Genomic DNA, 19,819 nt, shown 5'->3' with positions numbered 1-19,819 from the left:
ATTTGACTTGTGGTTTTTGTATACGTTGCACATTTGAAACTGTAAACTTGATTGTAACACATTAGACTACAGTTAGACCTCGACCCTGATGATCCTTCTGGAAAAACAGCCTCGTGTTCAGTCCTATCAAACCTGCCGGGAACACATTAATCCCTGAAGATTACTAAGATTCTTCATTTCTGAAGAAAACGTGAGCACTGCTGCCAAAGTGGCCAATTCTTGTATTTTGTTATGGAATATTGCAGTTTATTTTAAATTATTTTTACACTTTATCTTAAGGTGTCCTTGTTACAGTGTAATTTAAGTATGGAGTAATTACTACATGATATTAGTATAGGGTTAGTTGCATATAATTATGCATAATTTATAGTTACTATAGTGACCAGTGTTGGGAGTAACAAATTATTAGTAACTTGAGTAATTATGTAATCGGGTTACTTTTAAGTAACTAGTAAAGTAACACGCTACTTTTAAATTTACTACAAAATATGTGTTACTTTTTTAAATTAGTAACTTTGTTTTCCATGTATTAACTGACAGCTCTATTGTTTCCTCTCTTGTTGAGAGTGATATGATGGGTGTTGTAGTTACAGACTAAATGTAAGCATGCATTTAATCGTATCATTTGCTCAAAACGGATTCAGTATTCCTAGAAAATAATAAAAACTGTGAAATGCAAACTCAAGATTATTCCGCAAACCTGCAATAATTAAATGCTAAATAACACTGTATTTAATCTGACTTTATTAACCAGTGTCTTTAAAGTCCCCTTCTAGTCAATAATTTTATCCCTTAAAGGGCTCCTATAATGCCCTTTTCACAAGATGTAAAACTAGATGTACCACATGGCGGTATAAAATATGACCGCCGCTCAGGCCTGCACTGGCTTTCCACAAAAAGAAATGACGTGGAGCAATTTGGCTGTATTGCGTGTTTATGTATATACCTAAAAAAAAGTAGTAGTATGTGCATGTCTGTCTGTGTGTTTGTGTATGTGTGTGTCTGTGTGTGTGTGTCTGTGCGTGTATGTATGCGTGCGTACATGTGTGTGCGCGTGTGTGTGTCTGTGCATGTGGATTTGTATGTGTGTGTGTCTGTGCGTGTGGATGTCAGTGTGTGTGCATGCTTGCGTTTGTTTGTATTCCTGCATGTGTGTGTGTGTGACAGTTAGGGTTGCCAAAAGGAAAATGCGGGACAATCGTGGTTATTTATAGGAAAATGAGGGACACTCAAAATATTTGTACTGTATCACACAGTGTACGTCATTTCAGTGTCTGCAGTTAAGTTTGTGTTTAAAAGGTTATCAGACATAAACACATTTGTATTGCTTAACCTATTTATGTATTTAATTCTAAAAATAATTTTAATGTCATACATGAAAAAAGTCACATTACAAACAAACCATAGTTCAAAATGACAGCATTTATCTAAAATAGAAAGCTTTTTTAACATTATACACTAGGCTTACAGTTCAAAAGTTTGGGGTTAGTAAGATTATTTTTTGGGGAAAAAAATAAAGAAAGTAATTGCCTACTTTTATTCAGCAAGGATGCATTACATTAATCAAAAGTGACAGTTAAGATAATGTTACAAAAGCTTTCTATGTACTTTCTAAAAGCTTTAAAACATTAATAATAATCAGAAATGTTTTTTGAGCATATTATTCCCTCAGGTAGATTACATGTTTTTTTGCGTGGCTGGATGTTAGACTCATGAACAATAATCACGTTGTTTGCATTCGCCAAAATTGATTAGCCGAAATCAAAACGTGGACAGTGAAAGGAAATTACCGTTAGCGCGAGACGAGTCCGGCTTGAAGCGGAAGCGACCAGACGGCAGAGGATGTTCGCAAATCAAACAATGATTTGTCTCAAAACAGTGATTAAAAAAAGCTGTGATTGGATGATGACAGGTGTCGGTGATCATTCTCAAGTGTCGTGGTCAGCACTGCTGCTGTTGCTGTTGTATCAGTCAGTGGTTTATCAGCTTGTCAAAAAACGGGACACGGGAGGTCACGCAAGGGACAAATAAATTAGGCCCAAAATGCGGGACGTCCCGCCTAATTCGGGACAGTTGGCAACCTTAGTGACAGTATCATCCTAAACCAGCAACCCTTCGCTCAACACCACCATCTACAGGCCGATGAGTGTACAGTCACTAAATGTGCACATAAATGAATTTATTTTATACCCCCCCATGGATGAAATTCTACGAAACTTAGCATACCCCCAGAGGATGTCAAGTTAATCATACACATGAAATATGGTGCAGTTCTGAACATCTCAACTGAAGATAGGGGCGATTAAAGCAGAATAATATTGCATTTTCATTTTTTATGGGAGGGGCGCAAATCACAAATGAGTGATTATGGGCTAGGTTGATGTGGGCCCTTAAGAGCAACATACCATAAAAATTTCTTCATCCTCGGTGCCACGGTTCAGGTAGTTATTTAGGAAAAACTGCATTTTTTGGGTTTGGGGGGGCCCAGCGCGGGGGGGGAGTGGCCCCCGGGGACCAAACGAAATTTTTCCGTAAAAGTCTAGTGGGGCTACATGCCCACCAAATTTCATGTTCCCCGGTGTTTCGGTGTCCCTGGTATCGTTGACGAAAAATTCAGTAGATGACAAAAAAAAAAAAAAAAAAAAACTTTGACAATCCCTATATGACCGCTTTCGCTAGCTACGCTAGCGGCGGTCATAATAAGTCTCTGATGTCCCCAGAGTGTGTGTGTGAAGTTTAGCTCAAAAAATCCCCCAGATATTTTTATATAACATGTTAAAATTGTCAGTTTTTGAGGGTGAGCAAAAATGCAGTTTTGTGTCTGTTCCTTTAAATGCAAATGAGCTGCTGCTCCCGGCACAGGGGGCGGAGCTTCACACCGACATGCACTGACAATTTCAAAACCTTTTTGCCTTTTATGTTCAAACACCCTTGCCTCATTTAGTATTCGTGGTTCTATGAATATGCAAATGAGCAAAAAACGCTTTGGCGGACACACGGCCTTTGGTTGAGGGTTAGTAACATGTAATTATGCATAATTTACTGTTATTACTATGGTAAGTACATGTAACATATGTAACAAGGACACTGTTAATTAAAGTGTTGCCATAGTGTTACTGAAATGATTTATCTGTGCACATTATTTTTGTTTTAGTTTACGCGACACCATTTTCAACTAAAAACTTGTACGATTTTGCAGTACATTTACACGACAACAGCGTTTTGGAGGCCTGAAAGCTTTTGAAATCAGAGTCTCAAAGTGAAAGTTTTTGAAAACGTTCCTGTTATCCTCTCCATGAAACCATAAAAACAGCGAATTTGTGAAAACAGTGACGTCATGCATGTTACGTAGTTCAGTGTAAAGACAAACAAGCGTGATATTCTTTAGGATATTGTCTCTGGACTTCGCTTTTGCGACATCGCTGTCGAAGAATAATTAGTTGATGAAATGGATTTACTTATTATAAAGTTAACGAAAGTTATCCTGAGCATTGTAATGTTTGAAGCAATGTCATGACAAATGTCAGCAGACCAGGAAGCGGTTCCTTCATAAATCCGTCAGATTTTACCATCATGCCACGGGAATGCCGTGCTGAAAAGGGGCGGGGCTACACAAGGCATGTGGTGTTTCTTGATGAGTGACGACAACAACTTTTTGTCGTTTTCGCGGGTCCATGTGAACAGGGATCAGTCAAGGGTTTCGACTGCATCCTTATTGTGGGAACATACCTTTAAACTCATGTTCCTGGTAATCTCGACTCAGAATAAGTTCCTCTTGCAGCATCTCTTCTCTTCTCTGATGACGTGGGCGGGGCTATAACCTGTCACTCACATGAGATCAGCCAATAGCAAACCACAACCATCCAATCAATTCCCCACAGACACAATCAAGCCCCGCCCACATTTGTTCTTGTTCCAGAAGCGTTTCACTCGGATATACGACACTATAGAGGAGAAAAGACCAACGCAACTTCCCTTTCATGCTTTAGTGTTACAAACACTGGCATTCATTCATAACAATAGTGATCACAGTGCAAAGGAAATCACAAATAAGAGAACAATATGTCAGATGTATAGAAAAGATTTATTGGTGGTAACGGTTGAACAATTGTTAAGAGCTATAAAACATTATATAAGCTATCTCACCTTTGCATTAAATGCATTTCTTGTTTCAAACACTCGACATCTGGCATTCTGAGACAACTTTCACAAGCCCTAATTATGAATTATTTTTACAATAATTCACTTGTAATCGCGCCGGCAATGACTGCTGGAACCATGGACCGTCAATGATAGAACTTCAATTTGAAGCAGCGAATCACATTGAGTGAATATGAAGATTCAAGGAGACACTGATGGAAATACAGCAAAATCAGAAAAAATTAATTTAGCAATCACAACAATGCAAAGTCTCATGTAAATCTGACTTGATGAAGCAGGAGGAGGAAGTTGCCGCATTAAACCGAGTTCACTGGAGAATTTCAGTCGAAAAGCACATTGGTTTCACTAAATCCATACTGAGATCCAGAGGTAAATGCCTCTCACGTCCAAATGTGTGGGAATGACACGAGCCGTTAGGGCTGGAAGAGCCGTGTGTTTCTTCATCATACATACTGCTTCTTCTGCGCTTGAGAGGCTAAATCCTTAGCCTTCACTTTAGCCGCGAGCGCAGTTTCGCGAGCCTTCACCGTCGCGGTCTCTGCTAGCGTCCGTGAGGGAGTTTCACCTGCAGGAGAACCACATACAACAGTTAAAGCAGTAGTTCACTTCACAATTAACATTTCCTGATCATTTACTCACTCCCACGTCATCCAAGATGTTCATGTCTTTCTTTCTCCAGTCTTAAAGAAATGAAGGTTTTTGAGGAAAACACTCCAGGATTTTCTCCATATAGTGTCCTCAATGGGGTCCAACGGGTCGAAGGTCCAGATGTGAGTTTCAGTGCAGCTTCAAAGTCTCGACACGATCCAGCCGAGGAATAAGAGTCTTATCTAGACAAACCAGCGGACATTTAATAACAGAAATAAACATTTATATACTTTTATCCACAAATGCTGGTCTTGCACTAGCTGTGATGCGCCACACATTACGTAATCAGGGTGAAAGGTCAAGCGTGTTCCGGTTTATAAATGTAGGGCGAAAAACTCAATCTCATTTTCTCCTCCAGCTTCCAACATCGTTGTTTTACCTTTCATTTATTTATTTTTTTGTAAATAGCATTTGACTCAGTCTTTGCACGTTGGCGTTGTAAACACTGGGTCTGTTCTTACACCTATGTCACGCTTGACCTTTCAACCTGATTATGTAATGTGTGTCGCATCACAGCTAGAGCAAGACCAGCATTCGTGGATAAAAGTATATAAATGTTTATTTCTGTTCTAAAATGTCCGCTGGTTTGTCTAGATAAGACTCTTATTCCTCGGCTGGATCGTGTCGAGACTTTGAAGCTGCACTGAAACTCACATCTGGACCTTCGACCCGTTGGACCCCATTGAAGACACTATATGGAGGAAATCCTGGAGTGTTTTCCTCAAAAACCTTTTTTTTCCACTGAAGAAAGACAGACATGAACATCATCTTGGAGTAAATTATCATGAAATGTTAATTCTGAAGTGAAGTCCTCCTTTAAACAGCTCCTGCACTGCTTGAGCTCCAGCTGGCATCTTACCTTGCATCTTGGCCAGGATGAACTCAAAGCCTTTCATGGTCTTGGTAACGTTGCTCTTAAACCGGGCAAGTCCGAATTCCTGAAAATGGGATAAAGATGGAAAGCACTTTGAATAGATTTCTTCTGGCAAGCATACAGTGAGGCAATTGAACTGCAAACTAAACACCACACATGAACATCCATCCATCCAGACTGCAGACTGTTCCTCAAATGCATGTAAACGGATCACACACACTGCTGTGATAAATCTCTCTAAAAGCTGGAAGTACCTAGCTCAAAGTAGCCTGTACAATGGCACTGCTTAGAAAAGTTATTTTCATGTATAATTACTGTTTTGGTGGCATTGTGCGTGTGTGTTGTCTTTAAGAAAATGAAAATAAAGGGATTAAAAAAAAGAGACAGTCAAGACATTTATAAAGTTCCTAAATATTTATATTTCAAATAAATGCTGTTCTTTTAAAATTTCTAATCATCAAAGAATCCTGATTTTTTTTTTAAATCATGATTTCATTGCTAATAATAAATAATAAAATCTTTCTTGGAGATCAACACACACTCGCTGACCTGCACAGCTTTAGAGAGGCCGTACAGCTTGGAGGAAATCCAGGCCTCTCTCTCGATCTCCGTCCAGCTGCTGTTCTCAGGGTTCACTTTATACACACACCGCTCCTCCACGCTCTGCACACACAAAACACACAGTTAACCTCCTGTAGCTCATGTCTAATCAGGACAGTTAATAATTCAACTAAGCAGGAATCTAAACATGTTTAAAATAACTATATTTACTCATGCACTAGCAATTATTAGTCTTTCTTTATATATATCGGACAATGATATCCTTCATAGAAGAGTCTTTAAAGAGGACATATTCTGCTTTTGTCCATGTTCATCTGTTTAGTGTGTGATGTTGCTGTTTGAGTTCTTCTCTATATCAGTGTCAGTGTTTCTGAACTCCTGAAACGCCTCCATTGTAGTCTTGAGTTTCTTCCGGGAACGAACACGTCACAATATTCCTCATTATAATAATTAATGCGCAGAATAAAGGGGCGGGGCCTGCTTGAGTTAGTTAGTAGTGTGTTAAACTGGTGGTTATGGTAAGAGGCGGGACATTTCCCAAACACACTCGAAGCGTTCGACCAATCACAACACACTGCTCCAGCCGACCAATCAGAGCACAGTGTGCTTTTCAGAAGGAGGGGCTTCATAGAGACAGGAACTGAACAGAGCGTTACTGACAGACTGGGAAGAGAGGAGCCGCAACAATGGAGAATATGAGGAAAATAATCAACATTCAAGCAGGAAAACCTGCTCTAGTAGAGCCTGAAACACCAAGACTGTGTGAAAGAGCATCACAGGTCCTCTTTAAAGCAGCTCTTGGTCACTGTCATCTCATGTTTGTCATATTTCAAATATTTCCACCCCGACTCTTATTTTTTTCATCGATTCAAATGTTTTATTTAATAAACTCTAATTATTCTACTGTAATGCAGTAACGGAAATCTAGACACAATGTTTATTTTATTTAAATTATCAGCTATAATTAGTCAGTTTTTGTTCCATTTCAGAAATAAAAAGGGGAAATTAAGTGCTTATTGTAATGAAAGTACTGTCAGAATGCACAACATATTAATGGCTCTAAAAATAGTCTTCATTGTGTTTGTGTAAAATCTGAACGCTTGTGATTTGGGGGGGTGTTATCAGACGTGTTGTGGAGCAGCTGTGTGTGTGTGTGTGTGTGTGTGTGTGTGTGTGTGTGTGTGTGTGTGTGTGTGTGTGTGTGTGTGTGAGACGGCGCACCATCACTCGAGCGTGGCTGATGTTCCAGGTGAGGGTGGTCATGGTCCGGCCCTGAGGGTCCACCACTGAGTCCTCGATGATGTAGGCCTTCTGGGCCATGTGTGCGGGCAGAAACCTCTCCGCCCAGCGAGGAGCCCGGCTGGTTTTGGTCAAGAGACGTCTGGACATCAGGCAGTTGTCTGGAGTGACTTCCCGAAATATGATGTCTTCCGTTAAAACATGATTACTGTAAAATAAAAAAATGAATTAAGTTAAACATACAAAGTTAAAAACGCTGATTCTTGAGATATCCAACACACAAAAGCTATCTTTATGTTAAAAATTAATAAATTCATCAAAATAAAAATACTTAAAAAGTTACATCTAAAGGAACTCAGGATATTTTAAATATGATGTCTTCCAATAAAACATGATTACTGGGGAATACAAAAAGAAAAACTAAATTAAATTAAATATACAATGGTTATAAAATAATAATATTATCTATCTATCTATCAAATATATATATATATATATATATATATATATATATATATATATATTGCAGTGCAATATTTGACCAGAAGGATAAAAGCGATTATTTTCATTAGTTACGACTCGTTAGAACGCGTTTGTGAGTGTGTGACGCATGTGAGTGACATGCGTGTCGCATATCAATCAAAGCAACGCATTCATAAAGACCGGTGATTAAACTGACTGGAAATACCTGTGCATTAAACTGTTTTATGACACCTTCCAGCCAATCAGAATCCAGTATTCAGACAGACCATAGTATACATTAAATAAAAATATATGAAATCAAATTTTTTTTAAAGAAAAAGAAAAATACAACTAGAAAATGTTTATATGTATTGTAACTGCACCTGTAAGGGTTGGGGTATAATAATATATAATAACATGATGAATGTGTGTTGTTACAGCACCTGTAAGGGTTGGGGTATAATAATATATAATAACATGATGTAGTCGTTTGGGCGACTAGTCGTTTGTAATGTAGTCGTTTGGGCATTTTTTATGATACTGTTTGGTTATATGTGTGTATATCAAACTAAACCCGGCACTTATTATGTTTGTTAGTATTTTGTCATAAATTGCTTGGAACATATAGAATAGCACTTTACTGGTTATATAAATATGTATGTGTATCTTGTATTTTGTATTCTGTATTAGATGCCCTGTCTGAAAGCTGTGGTATCTCGTATCTTGTATAATATGTTTGTTGACTTTTATGGCGTCTTGTAATTACGTTGTATTATATTTAGTGTTTAGTTTTGTTATTTGATACTGTGATGACCTGACGGGGGACTACAGATGTAAAGTAGCCCTATGGGCTAACTCTGACATATTTACACTGCTGAAAAGCTAAGATGTTCATTAATATGCATTGTCCCTCTTAAATAAACAATAAATAAATAAATAAATGTGTGTTGTTACAGCACCTGTAAGGGTTGGGGTATAATAATATATAATAACATGATGAATGTGTGTTGTAACTGCACCTGTAAGGGTTGGGGTATAATACTATATAATAACATGATGAATATGTGTTGTAACTGCACCTGTAAGGATTGGGGTATAATAATATATAATAACATGATGAATATGTGTTGTAACAGCACCTGTAAGGGTTGGGGTATAATAATATATAATAACATGATGAATATGTGTTGTAACAGCACCTGTAAGGGTTGGGGTATAATAATATATAATAACATGATGAATGTGTGTTGTAACAGCACCTGTAAGGGTTGGGGTATAATAATATATAATAACATGATGAATGTGTGTTGTAACAGCACCTGTAAGGGTTGGGGTATAATAATATATAATAACATGATGAATATGTGTTGTAACAGCACCTGTAAGGGTTGGGGTATAATAATATATAATAACATGATGAATGTGTGTTGTAACAGCACCTGTAAGGGTTGGGGTATAATAATATATAATAACATGATGAATGTGTGTTGTAACTGCACCTGTAAGGGTTGGGGTATAATAATATATAATAACATGATGAATATGTGTTGTAACTGCACCTGTAAGGGTTGGGGTATAATAATATATAATAACATGATGAATGTGTGTTGTAACTGCACCTGTAAGGGTTGGGGTATAATAATATATAATAACATGATGAATATGTGTTGTAACTGCACCTGTAAGGGTTGGGGTATAATAATATATAATAACATGATGAATGTGTGTTGTAACTGCACCTGTAAGGGTTGGGGTATCTCTGCCAGAACGCCAGAAACACTTGGTCCCATGAGCTCTTCAGAAAGCCTGTACAGCTGAAATACTTCACCATTGTTCCCGCTCAACCTGTTAAAAACTGAAACAAAAGACAAAAACAGCTAATAATTGAGATCTAAACGATATCTTTAAGACAGGCATGGGCAACTCTTAACTCTGGTATATGACTGCATGTGCATAACCTGATCAATGGAATGGCAGATATACATAATAATAAATAACATTATGAATATATATATAAAGTACTATTACTGGTATATAAATCACTCAATGGCCTAGGACCTCAATACACTGCAGATATGCTCACTGAATAAACCTAACAGATCACTCAGATCATTAGGATCACATCAGCTAGAAATACCAAGGGTTCACTCTAAGCAAGGCGAGTCCGCTTTTAGCTATTATGCTGGAACCAGCTTCCAGAAGAGATCAGATACGCTCCTACACTAGTCACATTCAAATCCAGACTCAAAACACTTCAGTTCAGCTGTGCATTTACTGAATGAGCGCTGTGCCACTGTGCATCCGACTGATTACACTGTGTTTTATCTCTGCATCCACCTTTTGATTCTAAACTCAAATGGCCCTGAAAATTGGATAAGAGACAAACATAAATTCAGCTGTACAAAATTATTGATGTTAAAATGATCCACCAGTGTTTTACCAGTTTATCTCTTTTAATTCTTTTTATAACGGTCTAAATTTTTAAAAAGTACCGGAGGGGGATTTACTCATGATGGTCAAAGGAACACTGTGGTGACTGGTACAGGGATACTAGTCCAGATTATGGGGATACTAGTCCAGATTATGGGGATACTAGTCCAGATTAGTACAGGGATAGTAGTCCAGATTAGTTCAGGGATAGTAGTCCAGATTAGGGGGATACTAGTCCAGATTAGGGGGATACTAGTCCAGATTAGGGGGATACTAGTCCAGATTAGTACAGGGATAGTAGTCCAGATTAGGGGGATACTTGTCCAGATTAGGGGGATACTAGTCCAAATTAGTACAGGGATAGTAGTCCAGATTAGTACGGGGATACTAGTCCAGATTAGTTAGGGGATACTAGTCCAGATTAGTACGGGGATAGTAGTCCAGATTAGGGGGATACTAGTCCAGATTAGTACAGGGATAGTAGTCCAGATTAGTACGGGGATACTAGTCCAGATTAGTTAGGGGATACTAGTCCAGATTAGTACAGGGATAGTAGTCCAGATTAGGGGGATACTTGTCCAGATTAGGGGGATACTAGTCCAAATTAGTACAGGGATAGTAGTCCAGATTAGTACGGGGATACTAGTCCAGATTAGTTAGGGGATACTAGTCCAGATTAGTACAGGGATAGTAGTCCAGATTAGGGGGATACTAGTCCAGATAAGGGGGATACTAGTCCAGATTAGTACAGGAATAGTAGTCCAGATTAGGGGGATACTTGTCCAGATTAGGGGGATACTAGTCCAGATTAGTTAGGGGATACTAGTCCAGATTAGTACAGGGATAGTAGTCCAGATTAGGGGGATACTAGTCCAGATTAGGGGGATACTAGTCCAGATTAGTACAGGAATAGTAGTCCAGATTAGGGGGATACTTGTCCAGATTAGGGGGATACTAGTCCAAATTAGTACAGGGATAGTAGTCCAGATTAGTACGGGGATACTAGTCCAGATTAGTTAGGGGATAGTAGTCCAGATTAGTACGGGGATACTAGTCCAGATTAGTTAGGGGATACTAGTCCAGATTAGTACAGGGATAGTAGTCCAGATTAGGGCTGTCAACGAATATTCTAAATTCGAATATATATTCGAATAGTTTTAAAAAACAGAATTTCGAATGTGAAAATTAATATTTGAATGTGGAAAAACGCCCGCGGTAGCAGAGGCGCGGCTGTGTGCTTTGCGAGTGGGCGCGCTGCCTGAGGGGTCAGGGACAGGTCACAGGAAGAAGCGTTAACGTTAAACAGAAACATTACTAAAGTGTAGGCTACTGTACTGACTGAATAGATATTGCATGAATAAGGTAGGTTAGATACAGCAGTTTCATGCACTGCAGGCTTCCACTGGTTTGATTATTTACAATTTCATGTCAAGGAAAAGTTCCATGTTTACCACAGCACAGGTCGCTCAGAGCGTTCACTGTCGGATTCGCGTCTACAGCGTCTAGTTGGACGCTTGAACATTTTGAATCCATTCGCGCGTCAAAAGCAAAAGTTTGAAGCGAAATTGACGCGCGGAGACCGTGACGCCTCATTCGCGCCACAAGACCTCCAGACGCGCGTAAACGCGTTTTTACATTTACTTAAAGGAGTAGTTCACTTTTAAAATGAAAATTCTGTCATCATATACTCACCCTCATGTTGTTTCAAACCTGTATGAATTTCTTTCTTCTGCTGAACACAAAGGAAGATATTTAGAAGAATGTCAGTAACCAGACATTAAATATACTATGGTAGTCAATGGGACCCAAAAACTGTCAGGTTACTGACATTCTTCTAAATATCTTCCTTTGTGTTCAGCAGAAGAAAGAAATTCATACAGGTTTGAAACAACATGAGGGTGAGTATATGATGACAGAATTTTCATTTTAAAAGTGAACTACTCCTTTAACATTGAAATCACTCGCGCCAGACGCTCTATTCGCGTTTGGTGTGAACGCAGCATGAGGGTGAGGGCGAGAGAGAGAAAGAGTGCCTTCGAGTGCGAGTGAGCGAGAGTGAGGTCTGCGCCGGTCTTGGCCATTAGTTGATTTACTTGTTTTTGTGTACGTAATACGTTGTCAAATATGTTTAAACTTAAATAAACTACCTATACAAGTAGTTATGTCTCTTTGTATTAATTTGTCTTGTTATTGACGTAATGTGCGTCATTGACAATATGTGCAACCAGATGTTCGAATAGTTCGAATATATGTGTTTTTTTAGAGGGAATATTCAAACATCATTTTTGAGCAATTTTGACAGCCCTAGTCCAGATTAGTACAGGGATAGTAGTCCAGATTAGTACGGGGATACTAGTCCAGATTAGTACGGGGATACTAGTCCAGATTAGTACGGGGATACTAGTCCAGATTAGTTAGGGGATACTAGTCCAGATTAGTTAGGGGATACTAGTCCAGATTAGTACAGGGATAGTAGTCCAGATTAGGGGGATACTAGTCCAGATTAGTACAGGGATTGTAGTCCAGATTAGGGTGATACTAGTCCAGATTAGTACAGGGATAGTAGTCCAGATTAGGGGGATACTAGTCCAGATTAGTACAGGGATAGTAGTCCAGATTAGGGGGATACTAGTCCAGATTAGTACAGGGATAGTAGTCCAGATTAGTTAGGTGATACTATTCCAGATTAGGGGGATACTAGTCCAGATTAGTTAGGTGATACTATTTCAGATTAGGGGGATACTAGTCCAGATTAGTGCGGGGATACTATTCCAGATTAGGGGGTTACTAGTCCAGATTACTACAGGGACAGTAGTCCAGATTAGGGGGATACTAGTCCAGATTAGTACAGGGATAGTAGTCCAGATTAGGGGGATACTAGTCCAGATTAGTGCGGGGATACTATTCCAGATTAGGGGGATACTAGTCCAGATTAGTGCGGGGATACTATTCCAGATTAGGGGGATACTAGTCCAGATTAGGGGGATGCTAGTCCAGATTAGTACAGGGATAGTAGTCCAGATTAGGGGGATACTAGTCCAGATTAGTTAGGGGATACTAGTCCAGATTAGGGGGATACTAGTCCAGATTAGGGGGATGCTAGTCCAGATTAGTACAGGGATAGTAGTCCAGATTAGGGGGATACTAGTCCAGATTAGTTAGGGGATACTAGTCCAGATTAGGGGGATACTAGTCCAGATTAGGGGGATACTAGTCCAGATTAGTACGGGGATACTAGTCCAGATTAGGGGGATACTAGTCCAGATTAGTACGGGGATACTAGTCCAGATTAGTACGGGGATACTAGTCCAGATTAGTACAGGGATACTAGTCCAGATTAGTACGGGGATACTAGTCCAGATTAGTACGGGAGGATACTAGTCCAGATTAGAGGGATACTAGTCCAGATTAGTATGGGGATAGTAGTCCAGATTAGTACGGGGATACTAGTCCAGATTAGTACGGGATTATACTAGTCCAGATTAGTACGGGAGGATACTAGTCCAGATTAGTACAGGGATACTAGTCCAGATTAGTACGGGGATACTAGTCCAGATTAGAGGGATACTAGTCCAGATTAGTATGGGGATAGTAGTCCAGATTAGTACAGGGATGGTAGTCCAGATTAGGGGGATACTAGTCCAGATTAGAGGGATACTAGTCCAGATTAGTATGGGGATAGTAGTCCAGATTAGGGGGATACTAGTCCAGATTAGTACAGGGATAGTAGTCCAGATTAGGGGGATACTAGTCCAGATTAGTACGGGGATACTAGTCCAGATTAGTACGGGGATACTAGTCCAGATTAGAGGGATACTAGTCCAGATTAGTATGGGGATAGTAGTCCAGATTAGTACAGGGATGGTAGTCCAGATTAGGGGGATACTAGTCCAGATTAGAGGGATACTAGTCCAGATTAGTATGGGGATAGTAGTCCAGATTAAGGGGATACTAGTCCAGATTAGTACAGGGATAGTAGTCCAGATTAGGGGGATACTAGTCCAGATTAGTTAGGGGATACTAGTCCAGATTAGAGGGATACTAGTCCAGATTAGTACGGGGATACTAGTCCAGATTAGTACGGGAGGATACTAGTCCAGATTAGTACGGGGATACTAGTCCAGATTAGTACGGGGATACTAGTCCAGATTAGAGGGATACTAGTCCAGATTAGTATGGGGATAGTAGTCCAGATTAGTACAGGGATGGTAGTCCAGATTAGGGGGATACTAGTCCAGATTAGAGGGATACTAGTCCAGATTAGTATGGGGATAGTAGTCCAGATTAGGGGGATACTAGTCCAGATTAGTACAGGGATAGTAGTCCAGATTAGTACGGGATGATACTAGTCCAGATTAGTACGGGAATACTGGGATGATACTAGTCCAGATTAGTACGGGATGATACTAGTCCAGATTAGTACGGGGATACTAGTCCAGATTAGTACGGGGATACTAGTCCAGATTAGTACGGGGATACTAGTCCAGATTAGTACGGGGATACTAGTCCAGATTAGTACGGGATGATACTAGTCCAGATTAGTACGGGAGGATACTAGTCCAGATTAGTACGGGAATACTAGTCCAGATTAGGGGGATACTAGTCCAGATTAGAGGGATACTAGTCCAGATTAGTACGGGGATACTAGTCCAGATTAGTACGGGGATACTAGTCCAGATTAGTACAGGGATACTAGTCCAGATTAGTACGGGGATACTAGTCCAGATTAGTACGGGAGGATACTAGTCCAGATTAGAGGGATACTAGTCCAGATTAGTATGGGGATAGTAGTCCAGATTAGTACGGGGATACTAGTCCAGATTAGTACGGGATTATACTAGTCCAGATTAGTACGGGAGGATACTAGTCCAGATTAGTACAGGGATACTAGTCCAGATTAGTACGGGGATACTAGTCCAGATTAGAGGGATACTAGTCCAGATTAGTATGGGGATAGTAGTCCAGATTAGTACAGGGATGGTAGTCCAGATTAGGGGGATACTAGTCCAGATTAGAGGGATACTAGTCCAGATTAGTATGGGGATAGTAGTCCAGATTAGGGGGATACTAGTCCAGATTAGTACAGGGATAGTAGTCCAGATTAGGGGGATACTAGTCCAGATTAGTACGGGGATACTAGTCCAGATTAGTACGGGGATACTAGTCCAGATTAGAGGGATACTAGTCCAGATTAGTATGGGGATAGTAGTCCAGATTAGTACAGGGATGGTAGTCCAGATTAGGGGGATACTAGTCCAGATTAGAGGGATACTAGTCCAGATTAGTATGGGGATAGTAGTCCAGATTAAGGGGATACTAGTCCAGATTAGTACAGGGATAGTAGTCCAGATTAGGGGGATACTAGTCCAGATTAGTTAGGGGATACTAGTCCAGATTAGAGGGATACTAGTCCAGATTAGTACGGGGATACTAGTCCAGATTAGTACGGGAGGATACTAGTCCAGATTAGTACGGGGATACTAGTCCAGATTAGTACGGGGATACTAGTCCAGATTAGAGGGATACTAGTCCAGATTAGTATGGGGATAGTAGTCCAGATTAGTACAGGGATGGTAGTCCAGATTAGGGGGATACTAGTCCAGATTAGAGGGATACTAGTCCAGATTAGTATGGGGATAGTAGTCCAGATTAGGGGGATACTAGTCCAGATTAGTACAGGGATAGTAGTCCAGATTAGTACGGGATGATACTAGTCCAGATTAGTACGGGAATACTGGGATGATACTAGTCCAGATTAGTACGGGATGATACTAGTCCAGATTAGTACGGGGATACTAGTCCAGATTAGTACGGGGATACTAGTCCAGATTAGTACGGGGATACTAGTCCAGATTAGTACGGGGATACTAGTCCAGATTAGTACGGGATGATACTAGTCCAGATTAGTACGGGAGGATACTAGTCCAGATTAGTACGGGAATACTAGTCCAGATTAGGGGGATACTAGTCCAGATTAGAGGGATACTAGTCCAGATTAGTACGGGGATACTAGTCCAGATTAGTACGGGGATACTAGTCCAGATTAGTACGGGGATACTAGTCCAGATTAGTACGGGAATACTAGTCCAGATTAGTACGGGATGATACTAGTCCAGATTAGTACGGGATGATACTAGTCCAGATTAGTACGGGGATACTAGTCCAGATTAGTACGGGGATACTAGTCCAGATTAGTACGGGGATACTAGTCCAGATTAGTACGGGGATACTAGTCCAGATTAGTACGGGATGATACTAGTCCAGATTAGTACGGGAGGATACTAGTCCAGATTAGTACGGGAATACTAGTCCAGATTAGTACGGGATGATACTAGTCCAGATTAGTACGGGAGGATACTAGTCCAGATTAGTACGGGGATACTAGTCCAGATTAGTACGGGGATACTAGTCCAGATTAGTGCGGGGATACTAGTCCAGATTAGTACGGGAGGATACTAGTCCAGATTAGTACGGGAGGATACTAGTCCAGATTAGTACGGGGATACTAGTCCAGATTAGTACAGGGATACTAGTCCAGATTAGTACGGGATGATACTAGTCCAGATTAGTACGGGAGGATACTAGTCCAGATTAGTACGGGAGGATACTAGTCCAGATTAGTACGGGAGGATACTAGTCCAGATTAGTACGGGAGGATACTAGTCCAGATTAGTACGGGGATACTAGTCTGGTGGGTTTAGTTAATCCATGGTACTGTAGTGGGGGAAACCACGAGGGTCTGGATGATCAAATTTATGAGCAAGTTGTGAGTGCTCACCTTTTTCAATTGAGGTGAAAATCGATCTCTCTATAGACGTCTAGAGTTATATACACATGCTGAGGGAAAAAACACAGAAAAGACTGGCCAACATGGGAAAATCTCAGAGTATCCACTGTACGTCCGACTGACTGCCCTGTATTCTTTAAGGCTGGACCCGAATAATCGAATATTCGAATATTCGTTCGGTAGGTTGGTATTCGATTTGAAAATTTGACATTCGAATATTCTGTTTTTTGTTTGTTTTTTGTTTTTTTGCACACTCGGGATCCCCCGCAAAACGGTTGGCATTTGCGCTTGAATAAGGCCGGCACACGCTGGGCTGCGTGGCGTGATCGTCTCAGCTGCGTGGCATGTCCGTTTTTATTTCGGCTCTCATGTTAACAGGTTGGAGTTTGCACACTGCCTGCATGAGACATGCATCTCAGGCGTGGCTCGAGCCACGCGGAAAACGCGTGCATGCTAGAAATAGAACCGACGCCTGAGTGTTCCAGCAACGGGAGTGTTTTGGGTTAAGCTGCGTTGCTTTGACATTGTGGAAAATAGAATAATAGAAACAAAATGTATTTGCCTTTTTACCCGTTATTATCAATCTAAATTAATCTTGTTTTTAATTTAACTTAATTTCGTTTTTCTTTAAATTTCATTTTTCTTTATTTAAATTTCATTTTTTCTTTATTTAAATTTCGTTTTTCTTTATTTAAATTTCGTTTTTTCTTTATTTAAATTTCGTTTTTTCTTTATTTAAATTTCGTTTTTCTTTATTTAAATTTCGTTTTTTCTTTATTTAAATTTCGTTTTTCTTTATTTAAATTTCGTTTTTCTTTATTTAAATTTCATTTTTCTTCATTTAAATCTACCCTTTACTGTGTCAGTAATTTGTTAGCCAGAAAAATATGAAACTACCTTAAAAGTATTGCTTAATTTAACAGACCTGTGTGTGTGTGTGTGTGTTTAATATCACTAGTGCAGTGTCCGTTCTCGGAGCATATAAGCCCTGCCCGCGTGAGGTACGTGCGCCGCTTCCCGCTCGCGCTGTTCTGTAGTTTACTAAAAGTTTATTAATTCTGAATGTGTCGGGTCTCGCGTGTCCATCTATATTGCACCTGCACTCCCTTGTGAAGTCGATTGGATGAACGGTTCTCGAAATAATAAGAATGCAAACGGACATAGACACAGAGAATAATGCCTTTAGAGAGAAGAATATGTTCATCCCTCTCTCTCCGAAGCTTCGAATATTCGATGTTCATTACTACCGAAGCTTCGAAGCTCAAAAAATGGTATTCGGACCAGCCCTAGTATTCTTCCTTCTGATTCTAAACTGAACTCAAATGGCACTGAGAATTGGGTAAGAGAGAAACATAAACCACATAATTGGGGAAACTGAAAGATGCAAAATAAGATACACCAGAGTTTTGCCAGACGAGAAGTTTATTCTATGTATCATATGTTTACTACTTTAATTCATTATACTCTAATTCATTACTTTTATAACTGTGCTTTTATTTTGTGCTTATTTTCTATGCAAAATCACTTTGAATTGCCATAGTGTGAAATTTTAATTCCTTTTTTTATGTAAAGCATTTTGAATTTCATAGTGTATGAAAAGTGTTATATAAATAAACGTGCCTAGCCTATGACTGAAAGCTGCACACCTACACATGTCAGATGACTGACAGCTGGAGAATGCTATTTTAGCAAGCGGATCACTGGTAATCTACACAAAAGATGAGCAGAAACCAGCTCGGGGGGTTTAAGCAGATCTAGATAAGAATTTCCCAGAACTGACTAACGTTAGATTTTTAACTCAATGAATCCGATTAACGCTGTTGAGGAAGACAGTGTTCAGAGTTCATACAATGTGCCTAAAAACACACACAGCCATAGAATTACACACTTTAATGGACACATGGACGGCTATGACCATTAATAGACCCTTTATATTATTAGGAGTATTAGTACTCAAACGTATTAGAGTAATAAAGAGTTGATTATGAGCTGTGAACCGGACGCTAGCTGAGCTCGCGGCTAACGCATGTTTGACTGTCGCTCGCTTTCTGAATGACGATCTATCTGCAACTACAACCAATGAAATAAATGTGAATGAGCACTTACCAAAGTAAACAGTGTGTGTCGTCGTACGAGGTGATTTCTCTACTCCTACATTGCACAATCATTCGTGAGGCTCGTCCACACACGACTACGTGACAGAAGAGGGAAGGTCATGGTCAGACTCAGTCAGTGACGACACTTCCGGAAGACCACTGGACCTCTGAGTTACGTGGAGCCCACCACAACCCTTCAATTATTAATATTACATCATGTTAACGTGGGTTATAATCAAAATACATAAGTTCTAGAAGAGTCGTTTTGTGTACAAAAGAAAAGTCTGTATGCGCAAAGATGCTACAATGGGTTTCGGGCCTTTAAATATCAAGGAATTGGACATCAAACACCCGAACCCTCTAGCGGTCGAGCATGGGGGATTTACTGTACAACGAAAAATATTACATTTTGAATTTTTAAAATGTTTTGCTATATCAAATTGGTACTAAACTTCGACTTTTCGGTCAAAACAAAATCATTAGAAAAGGCAAAATGTCTTATAACATATTCACACGTGTGATCTGAATGGGAAATACTATTATACTGAGCGATTTTTTTAG

General features: G+C 39.8%; 1 protein-coding gene across 1 annotated transcript; it reads right to left on the bottom strand.

Moving 5' to 3' along the window:
- Positions 1–4,065: 4,065 nt before the first annotated feature.
- Positions 4,066–19,399, bottom strand: prelid1a (PRELI domain containing 1a). The gene is made up of 6 exons (XM_084132849.1): positions 19,269–19,399; positions 9,685–9,800; positions 7,466–7,691; positions 6,233–6,346; positions 5,669–5,747; positions 4,066–4,726 (listed from the first exon to the last, which is right to left on the bottom strand). The coding sequence occupies exons 2-6, from the start codon at positions 9,774–9,776 to the stop codon at positions 4,605–4,607; spliced, it is 633 nt and encodes a 210-aa protein (XP_083988975.1). The 5' UTR covers positions 9,777–9,800; positions 19,269–19,399; the 3' UTR covers positions 4,066–4,604.
- Between the last annotated feature and the right edge of the window lie 420 nt (positions 19,400–19,819).

The sequence above is a fragment of the Abramis brama genome (genome assembly GCF_963993115.1).
Source record: "Abramis brama genome assembly, chromosome: 13".
NCBI lineage: Eukaryota > Metazoa > Chordata > Actinopteri > Cypriniformes > Leuciscidae > Abramis > Abramis brama.
Note: the sequence above shows the minus strand (reverse complement) of the source record. Positions and strands in the feature narration are given on the sequence as shown.

What these genes read in the sequence shown, in the direction of transcription:
- prelid1a (XM_084132849.1), bottom strand. Translation starts at nt 9,776, where the DNA reads ATGGTGAAGTATTTCAGCTGTACAGGCTTTCTGAAGAGCTCATGGGAC. An exon ending in TCAGCCACGCTCGAGTGATG is followed by an intron (nt 6,347 to 7,465) that starts GTGCGCCGTCTC and finishes TTGTGTGTGCAG; the next exon opens with AGCGTGGAGGAGCGGTGTGT. An exon ending in CATCCTGGCCAAGATGCAAG is followed by an intron (nt 4,727 to 5,668) that starts GTAAGATGCCAG and finishes GTTCTCCTGCAG; the next exon opens with GTGAAACTCCCTCACGGACG.